This window comes from Theobroma umbraticum, unplaced genomic scaffold (genome assembly GCF_002168275.2).
Source record: "Theobroma umbraticum cultivar Fairchild unplaced genomic scaffold, ASM216827v3 scaffold_30.0, whole genome shotgun sequence".
NCBI classification, from domain to species: Eukaryota; Viridiplantae; Streptophyta; class Magnoliopsida; order Malvales; family Malvaceae; genus Theobroma; species Theobroma umbraticum.
This window is the reverse complement of record NW_018397254.1, coordinates 10,674,619-10,698,592: the sequence shown is the minus strand read 5'-3', so window position 1 is coordinate 10,698,592 and position 23,974 is coordinate 10,674,619. Positions and strand designations below refer to the sequence as shown.

The 23,974-nt window shown below is 34.9% G+C and overlaps 3 protein-coding genes and 1 pseudogene across 3 annotated transcripts; all 4 read right to left on the bottom strand.

Annotated features, from left to right (window-relative positions):
• Positions 1–3,342: 3,342 nt before the first annotated feature.
• Positions 3,343–4,607, bottom strand: LOC149527760 (putative transcription factor At1g61730; annotated as a pseudogene).
• A 2,245-nt stretch (positions 4,608–6,852) lies between these two features.
• LOC110422699 (formin-like protein 3) lies at positions 6,853–13,709 on the bottom strand. Its single transcript, XM_021436717.2, has 7 exons — positions 13,043–13,709; positions 11,442–12,252; positions 10,875–11,346; positions 10,577–10,776; positions 9,508–9,743; positions 8,332–9,229; positions 6,853–7,544 (listed from the first exon to the last, which is right to left on the bottom strand). The coding sequence occupies exons 1-6, from the start codon at positions 13,193–13,195 to the stop codon at positions 8,348–8,350; spliced, it is 2,754 nt and encodes a 917-aa protein (XP_021292392.1). The 5' UTR covers positions 13,196–13,709; the 3' UTR covers positions 6,853–7,544; positions 8,332–8,347.
• Positions 13,710–14,790: 1,081 nt separating this feature from the next.
• On the bottom strand, positions 14,791–19,509 carry LOC110427722 (agamous-like MADS-box protein AGL81). The gene is made up of 12 exons (XM_021443308.2): positions 19,504–19,509; positions 18,863–19,191; positions 17,013–17,123; positions 16,847–16,897; positions 16,687–16,705; positions 16,535–16,596; positions 16,361–16,367; positions 16,206–16,267; positions 15,936–16,035; positions 15,808–15,861; positions 15,621–15,688; positions 14,791–15,465 (listed from the first exon to the last, which is right to left on the bottom strand). Exons 1-12 carry the CDS (start codon positions 19,507–19,509, stop codon positions 15,324–15,326), a joined length of 1,011 nt encoding a protein of 336 aa, XP_021298983.2. The 3' UTR covers positions 14,791–15,323.
• A 115-nt stretch (positions 19,510–19,624) lies between these two features.
• LOC110422746 (beta-amylase-like) lies at positions 19,625–23,117 on the bottom strand. Its single transcript, XM_021436762.2, has 7 exons — positions 22,597–23,117; positions 22,107–22,505; positions 21,233–21,397; positions 20,845–21,108; positions 20,549–20,758; positions 19,966–20,205; positions 19,625–19,866 (listed from the first exon to the last, which is right to left on the bottom strand). Exons 1-7 carry the CDS (start codon positions 22,669–22,671, stop codon positions 19,663–19,665), a joined length of 1,557 nt encoding a protein of 518 aa, XP_021292437.2. The 5' UTR covers positions 22,672–23,117; the 3' UTR covers positions 19,625–19,662.
• Positions 23,118–23,974: the final 857 nt, after the last annotated feature.

Genomic DNA, 23,974 nt, shown 5'->3' with positions numbered 1-23,974 from the left:
TTCCTTAAATAAAAAATTATACACGATCAACTTTTGGTGCTCTGAATTACTTTTTACCAGACTATGGCCCTTGTGTTGAACACCGAACTCTTTGTACCTTTTTTTCCTTGAATATGTTTTTTCCATGCTTTTCACGTTGCAAGGTGAGAAAGCCCCTTTCGAGCTTGTATAAATATCATTCTATTTTTAATTTTATTATTTTATGTATTTTTTTTACATTAAGAGGTCACTTAGATAGTACTGTGATTGTTAAAAATGTACTTGTTAAATATGTGATTATTGAAAATGTAATTGTTAAAAAAATAATTTTACAGCGTTTGCTATAATATTAGAAAGTGAAAATTGCAGGAAATGTAATTGTTGAAAATATTTCATTATAATGTTTAGTTTGAAAGTATTTTATTGAAAATGTAATATAAATTTATAAAATTATTTATATATATAATATAAAATTAAATAAAGTTTTATTTTTTTAATATAAATATTTAACTTTTCAAATTTTATTTGCAAAGCTAAGTCATGGCTTGGTACTAGTATTATTTATTGACACCGTACCTACAGCCAAGAATCCAAGGTAGAGAATCTTTATTCTTGAAGCCTGCTCCCGACTTCCATTTTTGACTCAGCCGCTTCTATGGTTAAATAACGAAGGAAAACGAATAATAAATGTTGACTGTCTTTTTCTCATTTTACAATATTATTCATTGGTAGCCATAATACAGGGGCTATTTTATTATTTATGTCATATATTTATATATTTTCACTTTACAAAAAATATTAAAAACTTTTTTTTAAATATCATTTGATGAAACGATGAATAATGATGTATTGGTAGACGAAGAGTAGATACCTATTTGATTTGGTTTTGGACATCTATTTGATTTGGTTTAGGGAATAGCTTTACTAAAAAAAATTATTGAAGTTGGTTTACAGTTCAAACAAAAGTAGCTGACCGCCGTTGCTTGGCTGCTATGTAAAAGGGCTTTGAATTGATTGTGAAAGAGTGAAGTAATCTTGATCGGCCTAGCTTTCTCCCTGTTGTAAGCCATGGTGAAAACAAGTTTCTGGGGCAGTCAATTACAGCAGGACGAGGAACAGTGGAGGGAGAAGTAACTAGCAGTTGTTTCACTGATGCGTTGATTTAACTTATTTAGAAGCATTTTAGAGCACGATGCCATGCGTATACAAATTAGTCAAACAGTATATTATGCACCGTCAATTTTTAATTACTATATCATCTTCTGTTGTAAGTGTTTTTGGTTTTATTATTCTGAGTGGGAAATGCACTTTTGATCTCTTAGTTTTGCTTATTGGCAGACAAAAATGAGATAATTTAAATTATTTATTTATTTATTTATTGTTTTTAGCGAGAAGGTGAGATTATTTTTAGTTCTGAAATAGCAATGAGATGAGGGGTCTGTCGATTGAGAATTGTCGTGGTGCAGTTGCCATGAGTCAGCATGATCATGCCATGTGGGCCATTTAGACCAACTAGGCAAATTGTGCAACTAGCAGATTTTTCCTAATTTCTCCGTGACGTTGAAACGGGAATCCAAGGCATTCCGGCTTCTTGGTGTTAGATGCTCGAATGGCATCAGTTTGCTCGTGGAAGATTTCTTTGGGCATGGTTGCTGAGGGAAAAACTATAATAGTTGTGTGGCGGAGTTTCAAAGTCATTATGGGGCAATGAATCTTGGCCTCTGGCAAGCTTGGCAAAGTTCTTATGAGGTTTTTCATCAAGCTAAAAGAGATTCCCGAAGATTGGAATTGTGGCTGGACCTGGAGCATGAATGGAAGACTCGAACTAAGACCTAGAAGAACACAAAGCACGGTAGTAATTAACTAACTTAAGAAACTCATCTTTATTTGTCCTTATCAGCTTGGAGTCTTTCAGGATAAATTATCCTACATTTTTAGGAACTTCACCTTAATTCATCTCAAGTGTATTTGTATTTGTAAAGGGATTTCTTGTGATAGGAAAAACAAGTATTGCAAACAAGTAAAAGGATGCACTAAAAGTAGTGGAGAGGAAGATTAGAACAATTTCTGAAGTACTGAATGTCATGACAGGTGAAGATAATAAGAAGAGAATTAGACAGTAGAAGAGAATTAGAGAGCGAAGCTGTAGGAGGAAGAGAAGACCATGAATGAATTGTAAAGATTCTATATATATTGTCAAAAATTGCAATTACAAGAAAAGGCTTTAATGCATGCAATGAATGACATTATTAAGAACAGTTTTAATATTGGGTAACTGTTAATAAGAGTTAAAGTCGAGTAATGGTTACAAACCCATTAAGTGAATGTTGAAGTAATTAAGTGTAATAAGACTTGTTTCAAGTAAAAGGTAACAAAGAAAAGGTATTGTAAAAGGCACAAAAAAAAAGCTGTTCGTGAATAGGTATACAAGAAAAAGCTGCACATGAATAAATGCAAAAGAAGAAGGTGTATGTAAACAAGTACACAAGAACAAGGTAAAAGGGAAACACTTGTACTTTAAGAAAAGGTTAAGAAGAAAACTTCTTAACTACCTCCACATCAGAGCCATCAAGTCAAACTTTCTAAAACATTCCAAGAAGAAAGTAACTAGTGAATCTTATCACTTATTTCAAGTTGCTTTCACTGTTATTTGTGTAATGCACGCATTTGCTTCGAACATATTGCATAAACCTACAACGGCCTAGTGCCATAGGTTTGTTTTCACTTGTCAACATTGCTTTCGAAACTTCATAACATGTGGGCATTGGTCAGATTGGTCACTTTGTCCAACTAGTTCAATACAAGGATTGAGCAAGGCCCAACAATATATGAATTTTGTTTGGAAAAGCCCTTGGTTGTCATCTTGTTGTGAAATTATTGATACTTGTATGTAAAATCTTGTACTAAAATAAATGTTGGAGTATTGTCTAATCACATGTTTATTCCAATGCTTCTAGAACAAATATAATTCATAAAGATAACTTCTTTGTGTTGATTTTAATTTCCTTTTTTGAAGCATGTCTTTTCAAAATACAACAAAGGTTGAATTCTTGTCTTGACAATGACCTTGCCTAAGAAATCGCTAACACGCAAACCTTTTGAATATGATTCAAAACCTCACTACTTTTAGAATAGAAAATTAGCTACAAATTAACTTCTAAACCATTTCTGAAAGTGACCTATACAACTTGCTTTCAAGTGTTTGCATGAAGAAATAATTACATCTATACATCACAGAATATAAACAAAGCATAAACAATTACCACAAAAATTTCCATAATTCATCACCTTAAACCAAAAATGAAAAATTGTACCTAAATCTCAAAGCCCTTGAGAACATTTGGATGCCACTTGAGCCTATTCCTAAATCAACACAGCCCTATTCGAAAACAACTCCAATTCCATAATTCTCAAATTCTTGAACTTCTTTTCCATTTCCCTCAACTTCTCTCTTCTAATCACACCAACCATTTCCTCTGTTATCTTTTTCATAAAAGCCCCCACATATGCTCATTGTTCTAGCTCAAAAGACTCTTCCAAGCATGGATAATCCTTCCAAACATGGATAATCCTTCCAAACATCTACCTTATCTTCTTCACCACCATAACTAACTTGAGTAGAAACCTCAACCTTGACTTCCTTATCGTTTTTAAAATAAGACAATCCCAAATTTACTACACCATTAACTTCAACCTTGCCTTGATCATCACTACCCAAAGTCTTCATTTTTGTCTGACTCTTATTAATCTTCTCATTAGTTTCATTACCTCAAATCTGTTTTGACAATTCGAAAGATTTATAATCATGAGGCTTTGAGAAAAGAATATCATTCATGTTTTTCCCTTTTTCAACATTATTTTTATACTTCTTCTTGAGTCTCCTGATTTTCTCCATCAATTTATTCTTAAACGCGTTGGCTTGGGTCGATTGCTTGATGAAATCATAAAACTTGCTTGAATCCTTATAGGGGTTAGATCCTTTCTTTGACTTATACTCCATCATGCCTTTCAAAAGAGAAATCTCATCGACATCACTCTAAATCTATGAGGTCCTCGATGTCTTCACATTACCAGCATTACCATTGGTTACTGATAAAGGGGGCTTATTTCGCTTTAAGCTTGATTCGATGGAGGCAATAAACTTAGGCTTAGGAGTAAACTTCTGGGTGGATTTTTGAGGCTTCATGAGGATGGGCTTAATGGTGAAATCGGATATGTTAGGAGATAGGAAGGACTTGTTTGAGTCAGGCTCAGAGTCTGAGCCATCTTTGTCAAAAATAGTCTTTTGTTTTTTCAAACGAGTTTTCTTTACCTTTTTCTCCTCTTCCTCTTTGTCTTTTAAGGTTTCATTTTTGAGATCATCTTCATCTTCAATAGAGTTGTTTTCTTAAGAGGATTCTTCTTCTTAATCATTATCATCTTCATTTTCAAAAGAAAAGGCAAGAGGTAGGTCTTCAATGGGCTGCTTACAAGCCCTTGTAATTCTTTTCAGTTTTTAGAGAGTGATAGAAAGAAAGAAAAGTAAACAATTGAAAAGAGAAAAGGTGATGAGGGTTTATAAGGTTATATATAGTCTGATTAGTAGGATTTTGACTTTTAGCCATAGAGTATAAACCTATTGATTCCATATGTTTTTTATGATAACAAAACATTCTTCATTCATTAATGTATAACTTCATTATCTAAGTGTGTAGGACAAAGTAAATTCCCTTAATGAAATCAATGATTAAAAGTAAAATCATTTAATAGATAGGCTAATCAGTTAAAGTGAAGATAACCATTGAATGGAGCCAATATGAAGAAGTGCAAATTCAAAGAATTTTTAATTAATTAGAACTTAGGTTAATCGGTTAAGGTTAAAGGAAGTAAAGCTTCAATCAGTTAAAAGGAGAGTTAACTAGTTAGAGGAAGCTTGTTGAAGTAGAGAAGTTTGAAGACAAAGATCTCTTAATCGGTTAAAGTCTCATGTAATCAATTAATGCAGAGTGCTCAGCAACAAGACGATATAAGGCATAGAAGCTGTAATCGGTTAAAGCTGTTTGTAACCAATTAGCCAAACTCTATTTGTCCTTTTGAATTTAAGCATTAGAGGACAAAATAACAACTAGAATGACATTAGAGTTGTCCCCAACAATTACAAATTGTCTCCAACAGAAAAATCTTACTCCTCAAGTATGAAAAGAAGCTCTAACGGTCAAAGAAGAGTGATTGAATGAGAAGATAACCATTTTGAGCAAAAAGCCAATTATCTTTCACCAAAAACACTTGTCTTTATTCTAATTTCAGAAAAAGTATTTGAGCTTGATTGTAAATCTTTCTAGATTTGTAAAGGGTTCCACTTGTACTTCTTTTTCGTTTTTTAATTCAAAAATTAAAGTGCGGGAAGCACTCTAAAGTTTGTTAGAAGGGCATAAAGTTTGTGTTAGAAACTCATTTTGTAAAAGTTTAATGGAAGCTGTTAATTCCACTGGTGTAGTGAAGTTGAGTTAAAAATCTTTAATTAGGAGATCAAGGTAATAGACGTAGGTCAAGCGGATCAAGCCACTATAAATAGTCTTGCATTGTCCATTTCTTTCTACCCTTCCTTACTTGGTGTTTTTTAGCTGTTATAAGTTTTACATCTATCTCCCTCTAATTGATTAAAAATTCTATCACTCAAACATGGCTAATCTTTAAAATTTTTAATACTATTCACTCCCCGTCTAACACTCCAATAAGACCAACAATACCAACTTTTTTTCTTTCATTCTTTCAAAAATAGTTACATGCAGAAAATTAATTTCTTTTTCTTTTTCTTAAAGTAGCTAAAACCATTGCCTTCAAAATAAAAACAATATTTGTCAATTTCATTGGATATCACAATTTGTAAGTTGAAAATTTTAAAGGAAAGATGGTTAAATTAGAAGAGATTGTTACACTTTGGGTTCTAATTACTTGAAAAATATTTTTCATTAATTACCAAAATTCTTATTTAAAATTTTAAATGCTAGAATGGTGAAACTTGCACCATTCTACCTCTAATTTTGAAAATGAATCAACTTTAGACTTTAGAGTAATTTCTAGATTCACACATTACACAAAATCTTACTTTTAATAAAAATTTAAAATACATTTCCATTATTTTTTTCATCATATGTCCTTTAAAAGCAAATTAGAAATTGTGATAATTCAAATAGACAAATTTCAAAATATTAAAATAATAAACATTTAAAAAACAATAATAATATTTAACCAAATAATAATCATGCAAAAACTTCTTACAGAAGAAAACCTAGAGCTCCCAAGTTTCACACACAAAATAGAAACAATTTTTAGATAAAAATAAAACACAAAACAACTTGACCATTTGGTGTTTATCTCCAACTCTCATGAGAGTAGTAATTGAAGGAAAAAAGATACAACGTCAATTCTATTACTTTGGAAAACAATCTTTGATCTCTTCTGACAAAGTATTTTCTGTGAGAATGCCCATTAATCAAATTAATATTTATTTAAAAATACCTTTGTTTTTGTTTTTTTCCTTTTACTTTTATAAACAATTTCTTTATCACTAAACTTTTTTTTCAAACTAATGGTAATTAATTTATTTTAACTTAAAATAATTTAATACATTCATCTCAAAGTTGATATATAGTTGAATTAAAAATAAGTTGAAAATATTGAACATGTAATTGAATTAGAATATCAATTAATTAAAATTTAATTTGATACTAACTTAAGATGATCCTAAAATTAATTAAATCTCTCAACTAACTAAATTTCATAATTCTATAGTTAAAAAGGTCTTATGCAAAAAATAATAATAAATAAAGAAATAAGTAATTAATTAAGCATGTATTTGTCTTTTCATTTAAAGTTAAGTTAACACCATTACTTTTTCAAGGAGATGAGGTATTTTGTAATAAAATAGAGAAATAAGTAATTAACAAAGAGAGTATTTTTCAGACTATGGGAAAGTAAATTTCAAAAGGATATTTCAATTCTACCCAAAAAGAAAGAAAAATTTAAAAGGATAGAAGATATATATATATATATAGACACACACACACTCTCTTATGTAGTAACGGAGAAGATCCCATGGTTGAACGACAAGACCGAAATGGAGTGTACGCCCAACTGCGGTTGAATCTTGTCCTTACCAGCATATGGAGTGTTCAAGAGGACGGGAGCATTTCCATGATATCAAGACATATTACTCTACCTAATCACCAACAACTCAGCCCTCATAAAAGGAATACTGGGATTGGACTCAAGAAAAATTAGAGATGCAGTTTCTCACCTTAAAAAAAAAAAGGCAATAACTATATTGATGTATTTGCATGGATATTGATACAGTTCACTGTACAAATCGAATCTGTTCTTCAGAAAATCCTGATTCCTTGATGTTCTTTCCCTCTTTGGCTCTCATCCATTCTCCTTTCTATGGTCTTTTCAATCATTGAATCCTACAAGATAATGAAACTTGAAGCTTTGCAGTCTGTTCCTAAAATGCAACTTGAGAGATGTCCCGCTTCTGCAATGTCTATCGGATCATATTTCCACTATTATGTACTGTTTTAAACCACCTGAATGAGCAACACAGAGCAGAGATAACAATTAGAACCATGAAATTATGTTTCTGGGTTGCGGAACAAATTGCTGAGATATACTTTATCAAAGTGAAATGACCTGTTGATGACATAAGAACTCTTTTTGGCTATGAAAATGTTTTTGGTGAAATGTTTCTGGTATCGATTGGAATTGTACAGGGTGGGCTTTCATTTTGTAAGGGAGTTTTCAGGCAGTGGTTGTATAGGGTGGGCGGTTTACATCGGTCAAACTCTGTTTTTCCTATGTAAGGTTACAAATATATTCCTCTGTTGTTCATCGAATCATTGAATCAATAAAATAGTTCGTGGCTTATCAAAACAAAAGAACCATGAAATATGAATGGTTATTAAACCTCTATGCAGCATAGAATAAGAACACTCAATAGTTCATAAATCTCATGATCAATTCCTATATAAGCTTCATGTTGTTCTATAGTGATGGATCAAATTTAACAATAGAAAGTACCAAGAACATAAAAACCAGTTAGTTTCTTTTTTTTTCTTTTTTTGGTTACAATCAGGGTGTGGAGAGGTGTTGGGGAAAAGAAATCCCTCTCGTTGCTTAGAAGGTTTCACTTGTCATAAAACAGACTGACATAACTTAGAAGTCCTTCACCAACGTTTGATATCTATGGTAATCAAATTAGCTTCATCTAGAATCACTATCTTGTACACAAGTTCATGCAAGGTAATATATCAATAATCAAGTGTAATGGAAACATAAAGAAAGGAGTATATGCGTCTGATTGAAAATATCTTATACCTTTCTAAATTTACAGCTATGGAGACGAGCTTTCATCGTCTGAACTGGAACTGTCCATTCGCCGGTCAGAAATTGCTGGAAATAGTCGTTTACGAATATCTGAGGATGGTTGCTGGTTTTCCAAAGAAGGCTGCTGGTTCTCTAGAGAAGATGACACTGATGCACCCTCTTTTCTGGAATTCCTGAGTGGCTTTGCTCTTGTGTCCCTAACTTCTTTACATGCCTTATCTAACATTATCAAGAAATCGCGCACGATTGCAAACAAACGCAAGCCTTCATTTTTTCCTGCCTGTCCATGAAAGTAATCCGCTGTGCTCTTGACCAGGTCCATTATCCTTTCTTCTTCCTCTGATAGCCATCTAATATCGGCATCTGCACGGTCTACAAAACTAGACAATGAACGAAAAAATTCACTGTCCTCATCTGTACTCTTCAACTCAGAATTCAAAAACTCCCTATTTTTTGTCAAAGAATGATTAAGTTTTGACACAGTAGCTGTTAGGGCATCAGCATCAATTACTGCAGCCTTCCTAACATCTTCAAGTTCACTGCTTACACCTGAAACCACTTGAAGACCAAGACTGCGGTAATGTTCCTCCTTGTCTTGGTTGTGATCTTCAGAGAAGTCCTCTGAATTGAAACTGGAATGGCTCCGGCTTGATAGTTGTGTGCGAACAGCTCTTATGCCCTCAGAACGTATGATCTCCTGAACTACAAAGTGGAGGAGTGTGGTCTTACCATCTGTTCCTTTTACATCAGACAGTTTCAAGAGAGTGTCAAGCTTGAATGCCTGTGCACCACCACGGTAGGTACCATCATTCATGCGATTGCCAGTTTTAAGCACTGCTTCTAGAAGTTTTAGGAATAGTCTGCTACTTTTGAGCTTGGAGCAAGCTACCTGCCATTAAGACAATAATCACAATCATGCTGTTACTTATCTTTATTTAATAAAAATTCTTTGATGTAGGAACTACATTCATGAACATAAGTTCCCAGGACATATGTTTTAAGAACATCGTTAGATTCTGGGGTCCTCATTAGTGAGAATCAGAAGAGTCCATTTACCAAAATGTTAGTACAAAGCTTATTAGATATACTCTTATTTTAATTTCCTTCTAGCCTCTAGGGAACCCTGAAGGCCTCTCTGACATTCAATTCTTATATCTAGTATCTCACCTCAAGAGTTGCAAAGGATTCTTTAACGCCAGTCACTTCCTCATGGAGAGTACTCATGAAAATCAATGACTCAATTCGTTTGAAGGCAAAAGGTATTTCAACCAAGATTTTAAGGAACCTCTCTGCAGGGCCCAGTTGAGAAACATCTCCTGTGAATAATCTAAGCTTTAGTTCCTCTTCTGTTGTTGGTGCCATCTTCTGCAATGTTTGAAGGAGCTCTGCTGGAAGCTCGTTACCTGGCTCATTTTAATTTTGAAGAGTTAGCTGTCAGACGTATTTAAGAGTGAAGAAGGTGGATCTGAAACACCCACCAGCATAGATGAATAAGAATTTAAATCTTTCTACCTTTGCAACCAATGTAAATGCACCAAACATCTCAATTACTGTTTGTCTTTGACATGCTTTGCTCACTTAACGAGAAAGTGAGTGACTGCTTAGATTTATTTGCCAGTAAGATATTAAAAGAACCATAACAATTCTATTTCAGTCAAGCTTAAAATTATTGAAAAATATTTGGAAGCTAATATTTAGGACTATCTTATTCAACACTCCAGGAGACTTCAATAGCCTGACAATTGATCTAAGAGAATCCTTCATTACTTATTCTCCTCTAATAACAGGGTTATGAAACGTCAGAAAAGATTAATAACTCAAACTCTATGAAGCAATGAACAAATAAAGCAACAGAAAGTAGTAACTTACCAAATTAGCCCAATAAGCACAAATAATTACTTGAATTCCTATTATATTCAACACCAAATTAGTCTCTAAATAGTGAAGTAGTTTCCTTATATGTCTAAAATCTAAATTACAAGGGAAATTTTTTGGCATTAGAAATTCTATTCACCCCAAAAGTAAAACATCAACAGGCAAGAGTTGTTTGGAATCATTGAGTAGTAGAAAATATTTGCATAGAAACGAAGATGACATTATCAAATTTACCAATTAATTCTCTTTCTTCAATTAAATTTTGTGCAATCTAATTTTCTGTCAAACCAGAAAAGTAAATTCTGGTTACTAGCATGATAGAGTACTTCTGCCAGCATTTCTTTAAGAGATAGAGAGGAACCTTCTCGAAGAGCATCAACAACTTCCTCTGTTGTGACATTTAGTGCGCGTAGAAGAATAGACAAATTTTGTGCTTTTCTGGTGTCAATAATCTGAATGTACTGGATTGAAGGTTCTGATGGTGAATCTTTCTTTTGATCATTCTTTTTATTAGTTCCATAATTATAACCAAATAAACTCTCCATCATCTCCTCATTGAACCTGTAAAGGTTACTAACACATTAGAATCAAAGAAAATTTTGACAAAACATTGTTAGTGAGAAAATCTAAATTGATAAAAGTTCGAATTATTGTCTTACTGGAATGATCCAGCACTGATCTCATGCCAAACCATCGTCTGATCAGAATTAGCCATAACCTTGTCCCAGAAAAATGGTTTTAACTTGGCTTTTGGAGCTCCAGATTCAGCATCAGTCTCATCTCCACTACCAGAAGCACTATGTCCTCGACGATGTGGTCCAAGGGGTGAAGGTTTTGATTTTGGTGGCATAGGTGGAGGACGAGCAACTTTAGGTGGCGGTGGGGGATTAGGACGAATAGGGGGAGGTGGTGGTGCTGCAGGAGGTGGAGGAGCTGATCTCCCAGGAGGAGGTTTCAGTGGAGGAAATGATGCACCTTCAGTTGCTTCTGATGGTGGTGCTTTTGCAAGTGAGGCATCATGATTATCTTGCTTCATGGACGAACTACCAGCCAAAGAAGGGTTCTTTCGGCTGCTAGTACGATATTCTTTGTCGCCGGAACTTCCTAAACTAATAGACTTCTGTGAAGAATCTGAAAGATCGTAAAGTTAAAATGCTTGTGGAAACATGAACAAGAAAATGAAGATGATAACAACTCAATGACAAACAAACACAACAAGTACATACCACAAGAGAAATCACTTAAGTAATCACTCAAGTAGAGAAGAGGTTTTTCATCTTTTTTTCGGCTAGTTCGCTTCAGACAACAAAAGAAGACCAGTGCAACAAGAGCAAATGTTGTGGCTGCAGTCACAATAACAGCAATAACAGTTTCCTTCATGACGTCCTTATCTTCTGGTGAATGCTGAGTCCTATCATGGGCACCAGGTGATAAATCTTTATGTGTTGCTAGTGATGGGTTAGAACGAGAATGTTTGAGATCTGGTGGTGGTGAAGAAGTGAAAATCTTGTTTGATATGAGAAGTGAATTAGCTAAAGCACCACCAGGCGGATGTGGCCTTAGATAGCTTGCATGAGCTTGATTGGATGGTGCTGGCACATAACTAAATGGTGTTGGCGCAGGACCATAACTAAATGCCACAGGTGCTGGTGCAGATATTGGTGCTGGTGCTGGTGTTCTCTTAGGAACTAGAGCCGGAGAAGGGCCTGAGATTATGTGTTGATTTGATGCACTAACCAGATATCTTCTAGGGGCATGTGGCAATTTAAAAATAAACTCAAGACACTTTCGAAACCAGTGCTTAAAGGTAACCTCTGGATTGGAAGCATGAAAGATAAGTCCTTTCTTACTTAAGCAATCAAAAAGCGTTTCTCTCACTTGAGGAGGCAAAATATCAATAGCTTTGTCTATGTTTCCTTTCGCCAACAATGCTGATATCAAGTCATTGGTTGTTTGTGGCATATACAGGTCAAAATCTTTAATAGCATCTCTTTTTTCTGCCATCTCTTTCATGCAATGAATCCATGCTTCCTCTACCTGTAATTAGAAATTTTCATCAAGCTTTTATCAGGTCATATTTTCAATCCCGAACCTCAAATTTGACTAGATTTAGAAGAAGGTGGAAACTTTAAATATCCATATTTTACCAGCATCAAGGCTGGGGGTGGTAAGGAGAGGCAGAAGAGGAGGCAACGACAAAAGAAACTAAACATGGAACTATATAATATGAAAGAATTTGACATAAGTAACTTGCGATATCAAACAAAATTGAAAACTATAACAAGTCTTGTTTTTTCATCTTCAAACAACTTTGTGGATTAGTAATTGCAGTTACATATACCTCGGATCAGCTTTTCATTTTGCATTTGTTTGCATTAAGCATCAAAGATACTCAGGTTAAACCTACTTCATACATGAATCTTTGCTATAATCTGCTTCTAAACCCCTAGAAAGGGCAATAACTAATATTATAAATCATAGAATAAGGACACCTTTTGACATAGCTTAGAAGCCTGCATAACTATTTCAAGAGCTGAACCACCTCAGAAGTCAAACTGATTTGTTCCCTAAAACAAGAATTTAACAGAATTGCAAAGGATTTAAAGTTATTCCTTCTACCTTAATTTCAAGGCATATTTGTTCAATTCCCTTCATCAGGATGCTAAACACGCTAAAGTACCAACTCAGACTAGAATCTTGAAATGCATTCATTCAAAGCCTTGGTAAAAGAAATGAAAACATTTTTTGCTACTAATGATAACCATTAACAACATTTCAGCTCCAAGAATTCAGGAAATTAGAGCAGGTGACAGAAAAATCATCATACCATTTCTTCATTTATCTTCAGGGATGTTGTTGTCCAGCCTTGATTGGCAAGAAATGTTTCAGGCATCCTCCTCTTACCTTCTGAGCTCCCCATGGCCAAAGCGCAAAGCAATATCACGGCAAAAATGGCATAACAAGCCCTTCTCATTTCCATTGCTCCTCAAATCATTACGCCATTCACGTGTTTTTCTTCTCATTTCATCGAATATACAAAAAAAACTTTGAAAACGAAAAGAACAGAAAGCAATAGGAAACGCCAAAAAAAGAAAACAATCCTTTCCTTTTTCCTTAGCCTTCAAGAAAAATGCCACAACCCCAAAAAGCTCACTTTTACCTTGTAACCTTTTGCTTTGAACAATTGCATTAATCAACTTTGCAATGACACCACACAACAATCTGTTCAATGTCTCCCAATCTTAATTACCAAGAAAAAGAAAAGGACACCATGCGTTACGTGTTCGATGCAATATATCTACATGCAAATTTCGCAGAACCAAAACACCGGAAAAAGAAAGCAAAAGACGATTATATCTTAGAAAACGAACCCAATTCTTGGTTTTTTTTTTATTTATTATTTACGTTTTCCTTTTCTGTTGGGAACTTTGTTCATCCGAACGTTTCTCGTTTGTCGGGTGAGGAAAGAGAAGAAAGCGAAAGAGATTGACTCGTTTTGGAGACGTGAGGAGGACGATGTGGGGCATCTCACGACTCTTCGTTTCCTTTGTATTGTCGTTTTTCCCTTTTTTTTTTTGCCCTTTTGGTGGTAATAAGGTAAATGAGGCATTGGTACCCCATTAATTCCCAATTTATTTATTTTATATTATACTTAGCTGTTCTCCATCTTATCTTTTTCTTTTTCTTAATTAAATTTTCCGCAGGTCGTTACCTTATGGAAAATTCAGAATTATAGTCTTATATTAAACTAAACTTTTTTCCCTTTGATGCTTGGATAAAGAAATATTTTTCCAATTAAATTTGAAATTTCAACCGTAGAAAATGAAAAGGAACATTAAACTCTTATACTTTTAGGCATAATATTTTAAAAAAATTTAAATAAATCTTTATTTTTTTATTATATCTAATAAAACTCTTATAAATAGATTTTTAAGATTAATGGTTAACTAAATATTATTAATTAAAATACCATTTATCATTTTATATCATGTTGTATTGATGTGATATGTCATATTAAATGATGACATGGTATGTTAATATAACATGATGACATAATCATATGGTATTTTCATCATTCAAATCAATATCACATGGTATAAAAAATGACAAATGATATTTTAATTAATCCAATTAATTATCTATTAATCATAAGAGCTTTCTTAATTTAAAATAAAAATAGAGAGACTTAATTGAACGCACTAATAAAATAAAAAAATTTTCAATTTTTTTTAAACAGTTCAAAAGTTTTTTTAAAGTATGATGCCTCGTTTTTACTTTGACTAAGATATATTTAATGCTGATTTAATGTCTTAGTTTGAGCGCTTAAGCGCTGCACCAATTGAGTAATCCGAGAGTCAACTTTCCACAAAAAAGAATAATATTTAACATTTAATATTGGTTCTCGTCAATCCCTCAAAAAAGAAATTTGTCAAAAATTTCATTACTTTTTATAAGTTTGTTTTTTATTGTAAATTTTAAACATTGCTGTTAATATAATCAAATTTATGACTGTAATAATGTGTTTGAAAAATGAAATAATTATCATAAATATGATAATGAAAGTGACTCTCAAAATTCAACACATAACTTGCATGTTTTAGCATATTTCAATTAATGATAACAAAAATGAAATTAATGTTAGCTGAGGCGAGCCAGCACGACCAACATTTGGGTGGGACTGGACCAAAGCCATCTTTGGAAAACGGCCTAATAGAACAATTAATGTTATCTTTCGACAGACTGGCAATTGCTTGCTATTGTAACAGACAATGTATAGCAAACCATATTCATAGTAACCACAAAACTAGGCATTTTCAAACTTTCAGACTTCAGACAAGCATTACATCACACGATTGCTAGAGCTACTGGCAAACCCTAGAACCAACATCCTGTTTATTTTTTGTACATTTCAACAAGTCTTAAGGAAGGAGAAAGGGAATTTTAAACCTTAGACCTCACCACATCAGAGGATGGTAACAACTGCTTGGCGAAGCACAAGATGCTGACAGCATGAATTGCTTTTATGAAAACCATACAAGCTGCTAGATCTATTGAAGTCTGTATCCAGTCCACAACACTTCCGTGCTTCTCATTGACAACTTACACCTCTAACACATGTGACCTTCACTTGATGTAACGTCCTCTGCATTTTGAAGGTTCCAATTCTTCTGGGTTTTGAGGTAGCTAATGCTTAGATGCGGTCCTGTGGGTAGCTGAGTTTCCTCTTTCTGATCATCAGCTGATTGATCCCTATACGAATACAACAGCAAAACTCAGCAACCAAAATTTTGCCTAGACGAAGAAGATCCCTTGATTCTTCATACAAGTTTATAAGATATTAGGCTGAGAAATCCAAATATGATTTTGAAGTACACACAACCATATGCAAGAGTCAAAATCTTTACCTGTTTCTTTTAGAATTTACGGATTCTTCAGTTGTCAAATCTGAGTCCTTCACCTCAATTATAGGTATCTATTCATTAAACATGGAAGGAATTAATGCATGTAACAATAATAGCTGTTTACCATAAATGGAGAATGCTTTTATGCTAAACAGTCCTTCCTGTTTCTCCCCCATTTTCTTTACGTTACCTCAACACTGTTGAGCTTTGAAGGTGAAATCTCTTTGTCAAGCAGCTTTGCCTTCTGAGGAGAAGAAATATTGTTGATATTAACCTCTATCAGATCAGGTGCAAATTAACTAGGGAAAATTTACTCACTTTCAACTTTTCTATTCGTCGAATTGCATCCATAACAAATTGCTGGTGGAGATGAGCTTCAGGAATCGAGAGGATCTTTGTCATATCTGGATTATAAGATCTGTTTTTTTTTTTTTTTAAGTTTAATAATAGGAAAAGCAAGAATAACATATGTTATCAAACTATCCCAAGTTGTCTCAAGCAACAGTTGAAATTTCCTGCTACAACTCATCAAAAATTGATAGCAATCATGCAGAAAACAGAAATTGGAAAATGAAAAAAAAAAGTGACCTCAGCTTGTCCTGCACTTCATATTTTTGCCGATTGAGATCACGAAGTTTTCTCTCCAGAGCCTAGGAAGTCAAAAGAGAAAGGAAAACTAGAAAGTTATGGGAACTACCATCATTAGGGAGCAGCAAACAGCAAGTTATTGAGAGTTTGTTTACCTCCATGCTGAATACATCATTGCATTAACAGCCGATGAATCATTCATAGGACAAAAGAAAAAGAATGCTTGTGAGAAAGAAAGGAAATACGATAAACCATAACTGCTTGTGCCTGTGTGTGTAAGCACACAGATCTGCATGTTTGGAGTGAGAGAGAGAGAGAGGAAATAACACCTTCCTATTTTATCCAACATTTCTCCTTCATATTTCAAATGCTTCAGGCTTTGGTACAAGAACTGTAAGCAAAGGTAAGAGACAGCAGAGTAAGAAGATAAAATCAATCTCAGAAAAGGGCAAAGGTGAGATGAGAGAGAGAGATAGCCTACCTCTTCATTGTCAACAGGTCTGATATATGGAGAACATTTTGGGGATAAAACAGGGTTGGAAACACAGACAAGGACAGATACAAACTTATCAGTAAACCCTCAGCTTGGCTATTTGTGAAATCTTTATGAAACAAAAATAGCAAAGATGACCAAAACACACCCTTTGAAATCATCAGGTTGGTCAATATAACGAAGAAAGATATCCTCAATCCTATAAAAGGCATAACAAAAATTATAAAACAAGATGCATAAAAAACTTAAGAGAACAAGATAATGGAAACAAGAACATAAAGAACATTATTATCAATTAGATACTCTTCATCCACCTTCCCTTGTGAGCATAGCTGGTCAATCGACCGGTAGGAGAAAACATCAGAAGGCCAACATCTGTATCACATAACGCAGATAATTCAGTGGCCTTCTTGAGAATGCCTTCCCTGCGTTTTGAATACGTTATCTGGCGAGAGCAAGGATTATCAATTCTCTTCATCAGGAGCCTCTTGCGACCCATGATCAAGGGAAATTGGATAAGAAAGTAAAGAAGGAAGAGAACCTGTTGTAGGCTACTCAAAGGAATGGAGTGAGTTTATAGGATAAGAAGGGAAGACTATGCATTAAATTTTCAGGCCATGCAAGAAGGTAAAAGAGTTATGGTAATATGCCAATTGGCGAAAATTCCCTCAATCATAATCACTAAGGGATTTTCTTTGGCCTGAATAAGGGTGTGGAGAAAATTGTAGATATTCTTGAACTTAATTCTGACAAGCATAAAATTAATTGCTGTAAACCTAAAATTAGAAACTAATTAATAGAAACATAAAAGTATCATCGTTAGAATGGTTTACGGCTTTAATGGAAGTTGTCCGAGAAAAAGGCGGCAAGCACGTCTGCCGGCCACAACCAACTGATTGACGTTCTCCGCGTGGCATTTCCGTAATGAAGTCCGTACAAATTCTAAAATTGATTCATTCTTCACGAAGCAAGTACCATTTACGAATCCAAGGGAGTCGGTGGACAGTACCAAGAGACTGGAGGCAAGACATAACTCTGTAAAGCCACAAACGGTAATTGCCTCATAGGAATTTTAGAGATTTACATATAAGTGATATAGATATTAACATATCAGATACAGTCTGGAGTTTAACCAAAAAAAGGTCAAAGAATCAACATCAAGCTAACCCACCATCGGACGCAGAATAATTATGTGCAGGAATAGCTAGATGAATTGCGAGCCCTATCGTGTTTGGGTTCCAATTCCAACTGGAACTCCTTGTAATCGGTACACATGCTTAAGTTTCAAGAGTCTACTGTTCTAGAATTTCATTTCACATATTTCATTGACTCAGATATAACCTTCTTCCAATAACAGACATTCTCTTTAGAAAATCTGGTTACTAATCCAATAGAATGCTTGATGCTAGACAGGTAAATAGTATTTAGTAGTGCGAACAATCCAACTACCCAAGCTCCTAGTTGAGATTAATTCGCTGATTAGAAACCATCTGTTTACTGAATTTTCACAAAAGTATTCTCGATAAAGTTCTCTATCATAGGAGGAAAAAGAAGACCAACTCACTTGTTAAAGATATAGAGTCAAGATGTTATTATTGGCTTAATTCTACATAAATCACTCATCAAAGAAAAAAGTAGAGATTTTTTGTTCACCATATTGAGTTAAAGAACAGATATTTCATTAGTATGTGCTTCAACCTTCCAGTAAAAGGACGAAAAACAGAACTGGAGCAAACCCAGTTTCCCAATGACTAGGATATTAGAAAACCAGGATCTAATTATGACCATCACCATACAACACAATCATCTTTCTTTTTCCATGAAAATGAGACAGTTCTTTAAACTCCCCCAACCCCCAACCCGCCCCCCCCCCCCCCTTCCGTCTTCAAAGAGCAATTTTAACCTCACTTATTAAAATCTTGGAATGCATTTGGAGGCTCATTGCACAGGTAAATACCATATGTCAGAAAAAAATTAAAAGGAAATTATTGAAGCAAGCAAGCAGGAAACAGAAATTATCATGAAACAGACAGAAAAAAGAAAATTCACGTAGAACAGAAAATAAACACAAACCAACAAAAAAGAGAACATTGTTAAATGCACCGAGCCACGTACTTCAAATATTACTTGTCATTTTGCACAAGGGTCAAGTATTAAAACTCACCAGAGCAAGAAAACCGATGAATAAAGCAAATGGGACCCCCAACTCAAGAAAACTCCAAACATTTCATCAGATAACTTTGAGTTGGATTCCCACCTTCTGATTCCCTCCAGCAAGTGTCTTTCATGAGTGAATGATTCCTCAGCGGCAAACGAAGTAACTCCAACCGCCAATGTGCGTTTCCCCAGAAAAGCTTCCAAACTTGCAGTATAAGCAGTGGGGATGAAGCTCAGATGGTAGAGCGCTCGCTTAGCATGCGAGAGGTACGGGGATCGATACCCCGCATCTCCATCGTTAAAGATTTTAGTTTTGATGCGTTGCTGGGGTTCAATCTAATTTTATGACATAAATTTTCTTATCGTTTATATTACTAGCTAATTAATGAAGTTTTTTTCTCTCAAAAATGGTGTATAAATATCTTGTTCTTCTATATTCAAGATATATAATATCGGTTAAGTATAAGATACATAGGAATTTTTTTAAAAAAAAAATTATTATAGATTAATCATTTTAATTAAATTAATTGAACCTAATTAACTAAATTAAAACTGACTTAACCAAGCATTTTAATCGAATAAATCAAATTTTTTCGATTAAATCGATTACGTTCAATTTTAGCTAGCTTACTTTTGCTCATCCCTAGCCTTCATCCGGATTCCTGGCAATGTATGCCGATGGTATTATCATTCAAAAGGTTGATATGAAATGATTCCAACAATGGAAGGTGGACGTTTATTTGGAATGCATTTCCACTTATTTTGACGCTTTAGCTATTTATGTTTTCTCCCCATGAAACCCAGGTCTCACTTGAACATGGAAAACAACTTTCTGATAAAAGTAGTAAGCACATCATCAAAACCATCAATCTTCATGTCTGTCTGCTTACCCCAAGGGAATGGCTCCATTGGCTTGGTTGCTTCCAGAAGATCCTCCATCAGAAACTTTGGCTTCGACCGCTTCAATGGATCTATTTGGTGATTGTATATTCCGAGGTCTGGACAGTAATCCTGAAAAGAAAAAACAACTTGTTAAATTATATATGTTCCATTCCCATCCTTCTGATGGATTGTTGTTTGAGAAGTATCTATATGAATATTGTTGCTTACTTGATCAGCGTGCATTTTCTTCACAAACGTCTTAAATATGTTGAAGTTCCTTTCTTTCAATAGATCATCTGATAAACGGAGATATGTGACCCCATACAGCATCAGCTTTGGCAGACCCTCTCTGTTGATACCATTTGGCCTGGCGTTTAACAGGATCTGATTATACCCTTTACTGTCATACCTTGATAATGCATTCTCTCCTGCAACTTCAAGGTGCTCTCTCCAACCCCCACTCAGAACCTGCTAACAGATGTGCCATGGATGAGTTTTATCTCCCTTCTAATGCCAATGTGAGGGTGGTAATACATAATTTTATATTAAGCGACAAAAAGACTGCAGGCTAACGTTTCATTACGATAAGCGCTCTTGTTCCTGGTGGCAAGTATCTGACAAAAACATTTGATAAAGAAAATGCTTACCCTATATCCCATTGGTTTGAATAGGGAAATTATCATTTTCTTGCAAGAAAATATATTTCTATCTCTATGTTGCATAGGTAGTTTTTCCCTAGGAGTCTGTAGCAATCAATTCAGATTTTAGGTCTTGAATAGGATTATTTCCAATTAATCTTCCAAGTATTTACCTGTTGAACAAGTTCCTGAGGCCCACATTTGGCATCAGCTCTTTGTTCTGAGTTCCTCATCTCGAGACATGTAAAATTGAATATAGCGTAATGTCTTGACAGCATCCTTGCAATGGGTCGATATCCATCTCTATCTTTCAAATTGTAATATCCTGAAGTAAGTTCTGCAGCATGACTATCAGATTTATACCACCAGTGTATCCCAGCTACCTGATTAGAAAATTAAAAGAAAATGACTAGACTGACAGATATATCCATCGTTAGATAAAAATGTTTTTAGGTTGTGAGATATATACTTTTGCTGCTAACTTCACTTTACAGCCCAAGAAAGCTTTATTAGCTTCATCAAGGATCTCATCACCATGGTTGAGCAACTTGCTGGAATACCAGGTCAAGAAAAACTTCCCATTCTCAGTAAGATATGTCCCATTCAATCCAAAGAACTCTGTGGATCCAGGTGTGTCATTGTATACCCCTGCGTTATCAGGCAATTCCCATTCAGGATGGCCTGCATTTGTTGCTGCCTCTTTAAATTCTGCTTTGAGGTACTTGTCATAACACTGCAGTAATATGCAAGACTATTTAAGAGAATTGTACCTCAGCAGATGGCCAGATTTTATGGCTTTTAAGATCGTGAGGTTGTTGAAATCAGTAAATACCAAAAACTAATAAATGACTATTCACCTGAAATTCTCCAATACCAGGGAAAACCCATCCTTGACTTTCTGGATAAGAGGGATATCTTAGCTCCCCCGCAGGACCAAGGCCTACTTCAATGTCTACTATGAGTCCTGCTTCTAGAAAATCTGACATGTGCTCCCTGAAGCTCTTCATGTAGTCTCTGTACATCTACATAAATCAACAATCTGTCTGAAGCATCAATGAAGTATAGGAAAACATTTTCCCACAGAAGATTAGAGATCAATATTGCTTAAAATAAAAGATAACTAAATTTAACAGTTGAAATTGATAGATCAGACCAGAATCTAGTAATTAGAATCTCTTGAAATTGGATTCTGCATTCATAGAGTGATACTATTTAGGATTCGTAGGTCTTTAACTGAGAATATTAGCACATCTTGAAATCATGGAATCATCTTGGTAAAAATGTTCTCGGTTCAACTGGTTTGGGGATAAAATATAGGCTGCCTGAAATCCTATTTGTTTTAAAAGCTGAGACATATTACAGCTTCACAAGCCAGCAAAACATGCTACCAGTAAGGCCAGAGGTGCAACAAAAATGCAACATTCCTTCCTCTGCTTTATGGCATGAATAAACAATTTCAGTAGCCAAAGAGTGCAAAGGAATAGGCAGAGTTGCTCTGTACAATTAAAACAATACAAGAACTGATATATAGAAAGCCAGACTAGGATGTAGGACGGAGAAATGAATGTCAAAAACAGTGTCATTCACAAGTAGCTACGAAGAGATTTGTTTTAACTTGTTTCTTCCAGAGAAAAATAATGATCTTCAGCAGTAGGAACTAATTTTATTTGTTTTGATTATCCCAAAATATTGTTATAACAAAGACTTTAGAAAAGGGCTCCTGAAACCAACCTGGACAGCAGTTCTTCCATCAAAAAGAGGCTGAATATCCACTCCAATAGTTAAGTACTCCTTGTTTCTGTTACCTTTCCTATTGGTATAGAAGATGTCAGGGTCTGTTTCTCCGATTTCAAGTACCCACTGGGGAAGTGGGATGGTAACTTCATCTCCTACATTGCCACCACATTGATGGAATGACATTATGGCTTGTAGTTTTAATCCGCATTCTTGAACAAGTGCGAACAAGCTCCTGTAAGCACTCCAATCGTACTGTTTAGGGCCCTTTGATTCCACAATCCCCCACCAGACATCTACCATTACCCCATCAACGCCTGCTATTCTCAGCTCCTTGAGCTGTTTTTCCATCCCAGTCTTATCTTCAAAGGCATTATCATTCGAAACAACTCCCAACTAATACAATGCAAAAAAAAAGTAACAGAGTAATTAGTAGATGATAATCTCTGCTTGACATGCAAGGGCAGAAAGACATTTTGAAACTTACTGCGAGCATTACATAGACCGGCACATAGTTTGCTAACATCTTTTCATTGTAGGTGGGAGCCGTTGGAGCCTGCATGTTTTTTTGAACAAGAGAAATGATCTGATTGCTCTGATTTCTGATTTCTTTGTTTTCTTTCTAAGTTGGAGATTGCACTGATCACACTCCTCTTTTATAGACCAAATAAAGAATCAAGAACAATACTATCTGGGTTCGGGCCTTATCTTTGCGTGAAAAAGAGTGCGTATCTTAATCTGATTTCTCAGGGGATTTGTGTCTTTTTCTACAATAAAACCAAACGCTTATCTTGCTCATGAAATTGCAAGCATTGCCACTTGTGAGACAGCTTGCAATAAGCTAACATGCCAGCATCGAAGAACTTTTGAAAAAGTTGGGATTAGAAACATATCAGATATCATGGACATTACAGTCATTTCAATCACCATGGGTTAAATGGCCTTGTTAACCATGGTTTTGTAAATCACAAGAAAAACCCTTTAAATTACAACATTGTTTTAAGCACGTGCGAGGCTAACTACAGGCAACTTATATAACTAGGCGCCCTTGGCCACAGCTTATGGTATCTGATAGCAAAATAGATACATTCCAGGAAATATATAGTTTACACTCACCTCTGGCATTTCAGCCGTTGAAAACTTTGATGCCACAGCTTTGGGATTTTTTGATATGTTAGCAGAGTTGGATGAACCTGTTTGACCGAGAGCTTCTATTCTTCTAACATTCCTTTCGCCCTGTAGGCTCTCAACTCTATCTATCGATGGCATTTCCTGGTGGAAAATGCTGCTGTGAAGCTGAAGCCTAACCTTATCTCCCCAACCACCTTGTGTTGAATATATAATGCTTATCATATTGACGATCGCTTCTGCTACTGTCTGGAATAGAATCACTTCAGCTTCTGGCAGTCTTTTGCGCAAAACTCTTTTGCGCAAGAAAAATCTGGTTTGTTGTAGGCTCCATGATTGATCTGCGAAAAGTCGCCATGTTTTTGGAGCTTTAACAGGCACCTGTACTTGGGAAGAGAAGAACATGCATGATGCATCCTTGTAAAACGCAAACCGACGTGTGGTCAGCACTTGGTCTGCTTTGTAGGCAGATCGAATTGCAATCGTAAATTTTTCTCTGGTTGTGTTTCTTCTTGCTTAACGTCGTCATCTTCAGTTTTGTTCCTTTCTTCACCCTCTCATGTCTTATTGAGGAATCTGCAACCATAATATCTTTTCCTAGGAAAGGTTTTAATAAGAGGCTAAAATGGCTTTCCCGTAATAATATGCGCAGTTACAAAAATCATCAAAAATTCAAAATCTATGTTACAGTTATGCACACTAGTTTAAGACCAAAACTTTATCTCAATTTTTATTCT

Bases quoted from the DNA above. Each gene is read 5' to 3' on its own strand.
- LOC110427722 (XM_021443308.2), bottom strand. The intron at 17,124-18,862 runs GTGAGTTTTAAT...TTCAAAACGCAG, and splicing joins TCATCGGTTTTCTTGCTCTG to GGAAGGCATTCTCAAGAAGG. The intron at 15,862-15,935 runs GTGAGTAAATTT...TCTTCTCCTCAG, and splicing joins GACGAATAGAAAAGTTGAAA to AAGGCAAAGCTGCTTGACAA.
- LOC110422746 (XM_021436762.2), bottom strand. From the start codon at position 22,671: ATGCAGGCTCCAACGGCTCCCACCTACAATGAAAAGATGTTAGCAAAC. The intron at 22,506-22,596 runs GTAAGTTTCAAA...GCATTGTATTAG, and splicing joins CGGTCTATGTAATGCTCGCA to TTGGGAGTTGTTTCGAATGA. The intron at 20,206-20,548 runs GTAAATACTTGG...ATCTGTTAGCAG, and splicing joins CTCAGGAACTTGTTCAACAG to GTTCTGAGTGGGGGTTGGAG.
- LOC110422699 (XM_021436717.2), bottom strand. From the start codon at position 13,195: ATGGAAATGAGAAGGGCTTGTTATGCCATTTTTGCCGTGATATTGCTT. The intron at 10,777-10,874 runs GTAAGACAATAA...TAACCTTTACAG, and splicing joins ATCAGTGCTGGATCATTCCA to GTTCAATGAGGAGATGATGG. The intron at 9,230-9,507 runs GTGAGATACTAG...TCTTAATGGCAG, and splicing joins AATCCTTTGCAACTCTTGAG to GTAGCTTGCTCCAAGCTCAA.